The sequence below is a fragment of the Haliotis rubra genome, unplaced genomic scaffold, assembly GCF_003918875.1.
Source record: "Haliotis rubra isolate DU_JTF1 unplaced genomic scaffold, ASM391887v1 Scf159, whole genome shotgun sequence".
Classification (NCBI taxonomy): Eukaryota; Metazoa; Mollusca; class Gastropoda; order Lepetellida; family Haliotidae; genus Haliotis; species Haliotis rubra.
The window spans coordinates 832,078-844,799 of record NW_025765547.1 but is presented as its reverse complement, the minus strand read 5'-3'; the positions used below and the strand labels follow the sequence as shown (position 1 = coordinate 844,799).

The 12,722-nt window shown below is 39.1% G+C and overlaps 1 protein-coding gene across 1 annotated transcript in view; it reads right to left on the bottom strand.

Moving 5' to 3' along the window:
- Positions 1 to 12,722, bottom strand: part of LOC124271244 (liprin-beta-2-like) — a 152,918-nt gene that overhangs the window by 97,054 nt on the left and 43,142 nt on the right. The window contains 1 exon segment of the mRNA XM_046706335.1: positions 3,936 to 4,127. Within this exon segment, the coding sequence (XP_046562291.1) occupies positions 3,936 to 4,127 (192 nt within the window).

Sequence of the window (12,722 nt, the reverse complement as noted above, 5' to 3'; positions counted from 1 at the left end):
AGATCGAGGTCAGTGAAGCAGGTACACCGTTAATCTGATGCAAGTGGAGCCTCCGCTGCTCGTTAGGGCTCTTGTTAAGGGTTCGCTGAAGCTGAAAATCTAAGCTAATTCAGTGTATCCTTTGACCAACCCATTTCAGATTTTCTTACAGTACCAGATAATTTGATCCAAAACATTTTTTGTGGCAGAATTAGTCAGGATGAGATGTTTCAGCTCCAGGAAAACCTTCAAAACTCAAAATTTAGACTAAAGCTTGGTCTCTGAAAACATGTAGATGGTGGAAACAAGCAGCTACACTTATACTGAAAAGGGGCCCCAGTGAGTTAGGGATGCCTACACCTGTGGAGAATCTAGACTTGCTACATTCAGAGTTAAACCAATACAGTATGGGCTCTACAGAGTGAGTAAGTTTTATGCCGCACCCAGCAATATTCCAGCTATATGGTGACGGTCTGTCAATAATCGAGTCTAATCCAGTGATCAACAGTATAAACATCGATCTACGCAATTGGGATACGATGACATCTGTCAACGACAAGTATGGGTTACTGAAGACCAATTCTATCCCGTACAGAAGGGAAAAGAATAATAATCAGGCACTCTGCGATGATAGACAACGCTTAGTCTCAGAATACATATATTATTGATAAAAAACAAACAATACATTTTAAATTGAAAAGGAGCCCCAGTGAGAAGGGAGATTCAGCCTTAAACTGAGCAAATCTAGACTTGCTTCATTTGGGGCTAGGGCACTCCTGAAGACCATGTGATATATGTCAAGTCAACCTAAGCTTGAGATAACAAAGGCCAGTTACTTTTTTACCAAAGTCAGTGTTCGCCACACAACTGTAGTGTCATGGGTATGACTGAATACAGAGAAGAGAGTCAAGTACAACTTCCAGTGTGTGTAGCCAGGTGTGGAGTGAGTGAGTGTTTTTTGTTCTCAGCTGTGATAACTTGTGACTCGTTTTCATGAGAGAAAAAAATGTTCCATACGGCAATTTAAACTATATTTCAGTGACATCAGGGTATATCAGGTTAAGGTGTGAGTGAAAATGATTCTAAGTGATCATAACTCCCACACCTGAACACAGTCTTACGACAGTCGTAGTACAAAAGGATGGTTCGTGAAACAACATCCCCAGTCTATTGGGTATGCAAGCTGTGACAGTTCACAAAGATCTGATGCCCTATAAATGTTCAAGTGTGGACCAGACAAAGCACTGGTGGACAATATGGTCCATGTTCCACACTGTCATGAACCTACCAAGTCACCACTGACCATCTGATCGACCTCAGTTAGGACATGGTACAGAGTGCTGACGACCCATTTACTCCAGTGGAGGTGACAGGACTGACTGACTGAGTTTAGTTTTACGCCGCTTTTAGCAATATTCCAGCAATATCACAGCAGGGGACACCAGAAATTGGCTTACACATTGTACACATGTGAGGAATCGAACCCGGGTCTTCGGCGTGACGAGCCAACGCTTAAACCACTAAGCTACCCCACCGCCCAAGTTCACAGGAAATGTTCCTGTCTAGACATGTAATTTAGTAATAAATCTGTCAGCAAATTAGAAATGCATGGTCAGCAGATATTCCAGAGTTCTTTACCCCGTGCCAAGTTCAACAAGGCAACATAATATAACTAAAAGAAATAACAAATCTGGAACCTAGCTAGTGTAACAGGAGCTATGTTTGCATCACAAAGATATTGCATTCCTTTTTATCTACAATCTGGACAAAACTGGATGTTGTCTAACAGAATGGAAGTGAGCATAGGTTTATGCTTCTTTTAACAGTATTCCAACCATATCATGGCAGGGGGCACCAAAGCTGGGTTTACACATGGTACCCATGTGGTGATGAATGAGCCGCCCCTAGTGTGTCTCCCCCCTAATGAACTGTGAAGGCATGGATTGTAAACAGGACAAATGGGTTCCCAATAACAATTTTGTGGACTTATTGAACATATACAACAATTGAGACACCAAATAATAAACAAACAAGTAGATGGCATTTAAATCTAAGATCATTAATCTTTAACATTAGGGCTATGACAGGGGCACCTTGTACTTTGATGGTTGATATTAAACAATGACTGCAGTCATACTAGAATGTAACGGAATCGCTATAATTATACATCCTCCAATAGTCATTACAGGAACATCTAGGAAAGTTTCTCAATATTCCAGCTATATGGTGGCGGTCTGTAAATAATCAAATCTGGACGAGACAATCCAGTGATCAACACCATGAGCATCAACCTATTGGGATACGATGACATGTGTCAACCAAGTCAGCGAGCCTGACCACCCAATCCCAATAGTCGCCTCTTACAACAAGCATGGGTTGCTGAAGACCAATTCTAATCTGGATCATCATGGGTCGCATCAAGGAAATGGCTCAGGTAGAATACTATGATGAGAGAGGTGAGGTGAGGTGAAATTGGGTTTAACGTCGTGCTTGAGAACATTTTGCTCATATGACGACGTGCATGCGTGTGTATGTGTATGTGCGCCTGCTTGTACTAGCCCAGACTGAAGCTGGTTTTATAGTGCTAGCCCACTGAGATACCATGCCGCAGTGAAGCATGAATACCCCACTCAGACACATTATACTGACTCCGAGCCGACCAGTCCTTGTTGTAATCATTAATGCCGAGCGCTAGGCAGGGACCAACAAGTACCATATTTTAACGTCTTTTGGTATGACGCGGTTGGGGATCGAACACGCGACCATCAGCTCTCCGCGGACGCTCTAACCACTACACCACAAAGGCGGTCATGATGAGAGAGAAAATAGCACTTTTCGCCCATGTTAATATATATATATAAAGGAATGTCTGCAAGGGAAATTGTAACCATGGATCTCCACTGACTGTTGAATACACAAACATGGCCAATGCTGCTATGTTTATCAGTAATCTGAAGGACAAGATTCCTAGACATGCCTCAAACATACCGCACAACCAACATACAATGTAACACCAAGCAATATTAATTTCACTTAAACAAGATTCCATCTCGCTGAATAGGATTTTAAGTTGTCACAAAACTGTACTCCAACTCCATGCTGAACAGAAGCTGGATGCTCTTTTATTGCATCTGATTTCATTGACAAAGTTTGAAATCCTCCAGAAACATTGTTACACTCTTACCAGAGGTCCTTCATTGGCTACAGTATTAATCATGAGCGTTTACAAGCCTGTGTCTAAAAACAGTTTTCACTGTTGCCATTTGGGTCATAATGACTTGTTTCAAATCATTTGTATGGGTGCGGTGAGGTGAAACAGAATTGAAGTCACTTTCATTTCACTTGTCAAGAAACTTGATGCATGGATGTTAGACTGACACTTAGTCTCTGAATATATAATTTTGACAGAAAGAAAGAACTCAACTTATAATGAGTGTGATTTGAAGCTGAACCTGAAGAGAATCTAAACTAGCTTCATTCCGTGAATGAAGGGAAAATAATGTTGTTCAGGGAGTGTGAGACAGACTAGCTTGTATGTACTTGTACTAGCCTGGACAAAGGCTGATTTGTTGCGAGGATAGCAACTTGTAACATATTCTTAAGCATTACACAGCAAGGAATCGAATCACTGACTTTCGTTTTTCAAGGCGCGATCTACCACACAACTGAGGTGGAAGGTCAAATAGGAACACTGTAACTTTCAACAATGTTTTGACTGATTTGATTGTTGGATCGTTGTTGAATGGTGTATCCCAGCTGTGTGACAGTGGCCAGTCAATAATCAAGTCTGGTACCACAATCTAATATAAATACATCAGCTCCATTAGTGTTGGGACACATGCAGAATCAAACCAAGGGGTTCAGCATGACAGGCTTGAACCACGTGTCTACCCAACCATCCGAGTGCTGCTGTAGATGTGATGTGAACTGAAGGAAGAACCTGAGAACTGACTCACCGCCTGAAGCATTTCTTCGGACGTGATGAGTCTGTTCCGTCTGTCGTCAAGATGCTGTTCCATGTCGCGGATCTTCTCCGCCTGAGCCTCAACCTGGTCTCCAAGCACGCTCACTTGCAGCGACAAACTCGCCTTGTCCGCCTCCAGTCGTCGCACGCGATCTTCCGCTGTCTCAGAAAGGTATCCATTCACCTGCAAAAATACAACAGTTTCAATGTGAAAAGTGAGTATGGTTTTACGCCGCTTTTAACGATATTCCAGCAATATCACGGCAGGGGACACCAGAAATGGGCTTCACACAATGTACCCATGTAAGGAATCGAACCCAGGTCTTCAGCGTGACAGGAAAACGCTTTAACCACTAGCCTATCCCACCGACCCAGATATAATCATAGACTTCATGCAGATCTAACACAGGGAACACGGTGATGACACAGTTGGGATTATGGTGCCACACACAACTGCACCACCTAAAGAGGGGATGTCTACATAGTTTTGTAACAGATGACAATGTTGTCTTTAATCTGAGATGTAGGATGTTGATGGATGATGAAGGAAGATTTAAGATATTCCAGGATGTTGTAGGGTGTTCTGTGTAACTGTGAGTAAGATGACTGACAAAAATATAACCCTTTATCTGTGATATAAGGTCATGAAAAATGTCTTATCATGAATTCTCTTGATTACTGATCCAGAAACTTGACTCCCGAACCAACCTACCATGCTTCCTGTTTCATGTGGCGTGTAATCGTTAAGTATGCACAAATGTGGATGAGTCATTATGAAATATTTATGAAATATTTACTGACTCAACTATTATTGAAAGGCTGCTTCAATCTACGTCATATTCACTTTCAGGATGCTTTTGTAAATCAAGGATGATACTTGACACGAAACCCACGTGGCAGTTCAAGTCAGGAAGATATATCGAAGGTCAGCATAAATTATTTATCTTTTCATTAGGCTTATACATGTCATCCTTTCAAGGCAAGCAAATGTTTCGGGTTGCCTTTCTCCGTAATAAATGACTGTGTGAAATAAATGAGCGTTCTGCAATCTGATTGGTTGAAGATTGATAATACAAATGGATCCCGGAAATATTCAGACTCCTAACCATGCTTGCATATGTTCCTTTAAAATCATGGCTTCTTGTCGGTGTGAAGGCATTCTAGAAAGTGGTAAGCAAATAAGAAAACATATTTATTGTTTATTTCTTTGTTTGTTTATGATTACTTGGTTGAAATCACATCAGCTAGATGAGTCCAATCGAAATGTCGCTAAATGCCATAAACAAGACGTTATCCATGAAGTTGTGTAATTGTTATTCATATGGTCATTATTCACATTTAATAAAATTGCCATTCAGCTTAATGATATCTATTCATTATCTGAACAATTTTGATTGAGTTGTGTGCAAAACTTGCGGTTTCAGTTTAATAATATATCATTGAGCATGACATCCTCCATCCTTCTACTGTGATGTCTGGGGCTGTGTTTCGGCAAATAAATTGTATTGCAATATATTGCGATTCAGGTACCCGTATTGCGATTCATACTGGGCACCAAAGTGTTTGACAGTGATTGACACTAACTGTACATGTCAATCATATTTTCTATATCATAAGTCCCTAAACATAGATGTTATGGTTCTGATAACATCAATCTCAAAATTAGTATTAATAGTCAGGGATTTTTTTGATACAATTTATAGTATCACAGTATGCCATTTGTCATTGAATAACGAAGAAAACATTTGTTGTGAATGAAAATCTGTTTAGATTTTAATTTAAACCATAAAGATTATCACAAAAACTTCATATATGTTCTTTACCCAATATAACAGTTCTCAGATAAAATGTTGCAATAAATATAATTTGAAAAATGTATTGCAATGGTACGGAAATGCCGTGCAGTTCTGACAATAAAATATTTAAGATTCAAAGCTACAGTCGTAGTGATGACGTGGTTATCTTACAACTGAGAGAGTTCACATAGAGAGTGTTACACAGAACATTTGTATTTTATAGTATTTAAATATACATTGTGCATTTTCAGCTTTGGATTGGGGTACAAAGTACCTGAATTAAGGGTGTACAAAATTAACAAAAATACTTTTTCGGAAAAAAGTAACACATAAATCTCTGAGTGAGATTAGAAAGGGGTAAGTATAGGCAGCTGAGCTGAGAACGGGATGACTGACTGACTGAGTTTGGTTTTACGCCTCTTTTAGCAGTATTCCAGCAACATCACGGCGGGGGACACCAGAAATGGGCTTCACACATTGTACCGGTACCCATATGGGGATTCGAACCCGGGTCTTCCGCGTGACGAGCCAACGCTTTAACCATTAGGCTACCCCACCGCCCCTGAGAACGGGATGAGTATAAGCTGACAATGAGTACAGGATAGGCTGCTGGAGCAGAGGATTGGAATTTAATGGGGTGATTGTTTTATTACAAATACATTTTCTGGGGTCAGTAAGCGAGACTAGATTTGGATAATTTCCAATTACTGGCACTTGCCCTCAATACATTCCACAACAAGGTAAGAATCCCATTAGACATCTCACAATGGAATAAGATCCTGTTACAACCATAAGTACAAATGATTTATGCTCCAGCAAAGTACCTAGCTCCAGACCACCAGCGCCGACTCAGTCTGCTGTCAGAAGCTTATCTAGCTAAGTAATATGACAAGATCAGGTCTCAGGAGAACGGAAGAAGAAGATGATGTGTAGCATGTCCTACACAAAACATATCTCCTTATCTGCCAGGATTCTAATGGCACCTATTTCATCATCAAAGGGTTTGGCACCGATGATTATCATGAAGTTAACTAGTGGTGGCAGCCCAAAATCAAATCTCTTGGCGACTAATTATTTTGAAATAATGATTCTCTCATCCATATTTGGTCTCTTGGCCTTGATGTTTATAATATGTCTGTACTTCTATCAGAGAAAAGTAGAACCAAGATTCTGTTGTTCGGCAGGTGCAATCTACTATAGCTATATGCAAGGTTCTCTGTATGGCTGGGTAATGTGATCAGTCACATGTCAGTGGGCAACGCTGCGACCAGTGTGATATTTTCGGCGAAGCCATGGAGTATGACTATACCACTAAAGATATTATCCTACAATAAACTAAGAAAATACTGGAATATAGTGTTTGTCAAGCTCATGCATATTTTCATTTTGTTGGAAAGGTTTATGCAAGAAACAAGACATATAAACATCGTGATATTCAGGAATTAGACACTGATTTATGAGATTAAAAAAAGCAAAGCCAATACAACCAGTGTGTGTATGATGTGTCTACTGTGCTAATGTCACAAACATTGTCAAAATGTGGTCTGGAAATTAGGGCTGCGCAATATAACCGGTTTACCGGTATTTACTGGTTCAGACATGAAAACGATACGTATTGCGATATGCTGATCAAAAACCGGTATTTTGGCATGCATTCGGAAAAATTCGTAACACTCGGAAATCTTCGGATATTTCCGTTTTTTAAATTGTTCTTTTCCCTATTTCATTAGTGCCAACTGTTACTTACATTTTTATTTTGTCATGATTAAAAGTTTTTATTAAAGGTTAATCAATCATAGTGATTTTGTTGTGTTTTTGCTTTATAATCAAGCATTAACTCGATTATAAATAGTTTTTGTTAAAAAAATAATTCTTGCAATATATTGCGATACTTATCGCAATATATGCTTCCGCATCGCAATATAGCAATATGAAAATTCTCTGTAATACCCACCCCTACTGGAAATCACCAGTAATTGTGTCAATTTTGAACAAGTCACTTGGATTATTTACAGTCAGATTCATACAATTACAGACAAATGAATGCATGCAATAAAATGAGCTACACAATACTATGCATCGGAACATATGAATCATTATTTCAGAAAATTGTAAGTCAACGTCACGCCAATACATATACCCGTCACTAGCATTGCTATCTCAGTTTCAAATGACATGTACCTTCAAATCATAGAACTGAATTGAAAGTATCACCAAACTTCCCACCATTGTTTCAGAGATATAAGATATTAGCCTGTTTTCTCAAATTATCAACAATGGCCAGATGAAACGCACGTGAGGGTGCTATAAATAGAAACATGAAATTGCAAATTAGTTGAATCACTGTGAGATTCTTAAATCTATCATTTTTCTGTGTATAATGGACAACAACATGGAAGTGCCGAGGAGTGGATTCTCAAGTGTACGAATGCCGATTCAAAAACATCACTGCCAGCATGTAACACCAGAAATAGAATGTCACCAAATCTTGTTACCATGCTAATCTCGTCACAAACGCTGCTAGGTCTATTTCTGGGATTTCACCTATTTAATTAATTCAATCAGAAACTTCATTAAATAAGTATAACCAGATTATGCATTAAATGTGTTAACAATGCAGTTTGGTTTCTATTCCCTGCAGAAATGTTTACTGATGGCATTTTATATCACAAATAGCATGAAAAAAGTCTTAATTATAAAAAGGAGAGATATTTTTCGGTATAGTTTTCTAAATGTAAGTAAAAAGTGGTTCATCAACAGACCATCTCCTTCCAAAGAATAAACATGGACACACAATAAACAAGAGTACACAATCAACCACAACAAAAACAAGGACACACATTCAATAAGGACACACATTAAAAAACAACACACAATAAACCCACCAAACAATCAAACTAAGACTCAAAAAGACTCAATGAAGAAAAACACACAATCAACCACAACACTAGAACACAATCAACCACAACACTAGAACACAATCAACTAGGACACACAATCAACCACAACACTAGAACACAATCAACAAGGACACACAATCAACCACAACACAAGAACACAATCAACTAGGACACATAATCAACCACAACACAATCAACAAGGACACATAGTCAACCACAAGACAATTAACAAGGACACATAATCAACTCCAAGACAATCAACAAGGACACATAATCAACCACAAGACAATCAACAAGGACACATAATCAACCACAAGACAATCAACAAGGACACATAATCAACCACAAGACAATCAACAAGGACACATAATCAACCACAAGACAATCAACAAGGACACATAATCAACCACAAGACAATCAACAAGGACACATAATCAACCACAAGACAATCAACAAGGACACATAATCAACCACAAGACAACAACAAGGACAATAATCAACCACAAGACAATCAACAAGGACATATAGTCAACCACAACACAATCAACAAGGACACATAATCAACCACAACACAATCAACAAGGACACATAATCAACCCCAACACAATCAACAAGGACATATAGTCAACCACAAGACAATCAACAAGGACATATAGTCAACCACAACACAATCAACAAGGACACATAATCAACCACAACGCAATCAACAAGGACACATAATCAACCCCAACACAATCAACAAGGACATATAGTCAACCACAAGACAATCAACAAGGACACATAATCAACCACAAGACAAGCAACAAGGACACATAATCAACCACAACACAATCAACAAGGACACAGAATCAACCACAACACAATCAACAAGGACACATAATCAACCAAAACACAATCAACAAGGACACAGAATCAACCACAACACAATCAACAAGGACACAGAATCAACCACAACACAATCAACAAGGACACATAATCAACCAAAACACAATCAACAAGGACACAGAATCAACCACAACACAATCAACAAGGACACATAATCAACCAAAACACAATCAACAAGGACACAGAATCAACCACAACACAATCAACAAGGACACATAATCAACCACAACACAATCAACAAGGACATAACTGACCGACCCGTGAAGATTTGGAATTGGTCTTCAGCAACCCATGCTTGTTGTTAGAGGCGACTAACGCGATCGGGTAGTCAGGCTCGCTGACTCGCTTGACACATGTCATCGCACCTCAATTGTGTAGATCGATGCTCATGCTGTTGATCACTGGATTGTCTGGCCCAAACTCTATTATTATAGCTGGAATATTGCTGAGTGCAGCGTAAGACTAAACTCACTCACATAATCGACCACAACACAGTTAACCTCAACACAAGGACTCAATCAACGAGGACACATAATCAACATGACACAGAATAAAACACAACATAATCAATAAGGACACATTCTGCTGTCAAAAAACCTTAAGATAATTTGACTAAATGTGAGTAGATAAAGAGCTGAAAAGATCATGTGTAAAGCACATTCCTCACAAAACTTATCTCTCTATTTGACAGACCTCTCCTAAGTCACCATTACCTGTCAGTGGCTATAAAGAAGACAGCTAACAACTACCAAACATCAAATCTGTGGCGGATTGTAACTACTTCAAATACTCATCCCAATATTCATCCCACATTTTATGTTTATCTCTTGGCTTTGATGTTTCGATGATAACCATACATTCCTTCTGTCAGTGAAAAGTAATGCCAATGTGTTGTAACAGGTTCAATGAAAGTAATCTGAGTAATTGTAGATCTACAGTGTCTGTGTAATGTAGTGTGTCTTATGTTCATCTGATCATGAGTGGTCAATGTGGAGATATCAGGAAGAGTGGGATATTACTCGTATAACATGATTTGAAATACAAATAAATACGTATCTGATCACACAATCAACGATGACACAAAATCAACCATGTTATTGAGGAGCATTCTGTCCCGATAAACGATGACACAAAATCAGCTATGTTACTGAGGGCATTCTGCCCCGATATCCACCAGGACCAGCAAGCCACTGCATCACATCCCAAGAGATGCACCTGCAGCTAGGTGTCTGTTGATGAGTGTGAGATAGAGTCGCAGTACACCGAGCAGCCTACCTCCAGCTACACGACTCCCTCGGCTCACATCATCACTGATGGAAATCACACCTGTTAGCAGCAAACAGAAATATGTGCGTATTTGCTCTCTGACAAACTCCAACTGGGGTTACGTGAATACAAGAAATACTCAAATACCCCCCTGTCCAAACACCACAGCTGAAACACATGCGTGGACTAAACAAACACACTCTACGACAGGTAGGAGGATGAAACGGCACATCAGCATCACATATACATCCGTACTTACATCTGGACAGGGGAAGCTCCGGCGATACATGACCACCCGAGTTACTATCACAAAATGTATCAAAGCGGTAAAACACACTAACGTCCGCAACAACTAGCATCATCTAGGTGGTGAATGAACTCCGATAAGCTCGGAGTGGCAAGGTACTCATAGCCGTATCACAGTGCCAGCTATGTAAGAATTGGGTGTGATATGACCAAAATATACAGCATACCAACATGAGGCTCACTGTTGTGAAACCAGGGCACTCTACATGTGCCGTCTGCTGGCTACAATAAGCCAAGAAAGGTGGAAGGCATTATATTGTTACGTCTGCATTACAAGGATATTTCATGTCCTTTGTATGGTATCCAGATCTTTATGTCGCGGTAGAACTCTGCGTGGACTATATATACCGGCTAATCTGAAGGTTGTGCTGACATTAACATGGTGTGTTTTGTTGGTAGCTGAATAGGAGACATGTATATATTGGTGTTCTTCTTTCAAGATTAGCATATTACCTAAGCAGCTTTGCAACTCAAAGCAAACAAGTTTAATGTCTATTTTGAAACAACCCACTATGGAAACATTTGAAAACAAACTTCAATTCAGAAACTTTTACTTCTTGACATAAACTGATAAGCATTTCCCTGAAACACTTTTATATATCTTCTGTTCATGTCTTCTGATGTCATTTTTTTAATCTGTGATTTATCTGAATACTGATAGAAACGTCACTTTTTAGCTACTTGTTTTGAAATATTTCCATGATATATCTGTTTTGAGTAATGATCTATATCATTATTTACTTACTTTGACGAAGTATGTTGAAGCCAGTACGTCTATAAAAGAGCACCATCCCTCCTCCAAAAAACATACATACCCATCATGCAAAATGCTTGAAAGAAAGGAATGGCAGGCCAGGGTTTTGGTCACAAACAGAAAATAGATAATTGACCACAGCTTTAAGACAAAAGAAAACAAAATTCCTGAAGGAAGGAGATGAAATTTTTATGTTCTTCAATGTTTGGCAATGTTATTGTTTTCCAGAGCATTTGATCACCAGAAACGTATCCCCACCCCAGAAACGTATCACATGGTTATCTTAAGCCAGGTGAAAAATAATAATTTTACACTGGTATAAAAGATTAACTACAAACATATTGAGTGTCATACAACATTTTTTGAGGCATTTCACCTAAATTTTCATAAAAGATATTGCAAGCAGGGTAAAACCTCTGAAGGCTTTCTCCCCGAGGGAATAATTTGTTCCTATCTGGAAACATGCTCAGTGTCCTACAAGTTTCCCCACAACTACTTACTTACACCTAACTGAGATAAAAAAACATTTTATGACTGCCGAACTTGGCAGGCTGTCACATTGGTTTGGTAGAGGGTGTTTAGTGGGCTGCCGATTGTATCACATTACGGCAACATTGGCCCCTTCTTCAACATTATTGCCGAGAATCTGAGGAACCATTTATCGCAAAGCTTCTGAATTTATTGACTGTAACAATTCTTATCTGACATAACCAGACAGATACTTTGATTTTTTGTAACTGAATCCTTTATAGTAAATCAATGCCACTTTCATCTACAGTAACACTATCGTCAACATGTGGACTGTATATTTATAGAACTTCTCAAATACGGCCACTGGACCCAGAATTCTTGTTGTTAGGGGGGCATTAAGT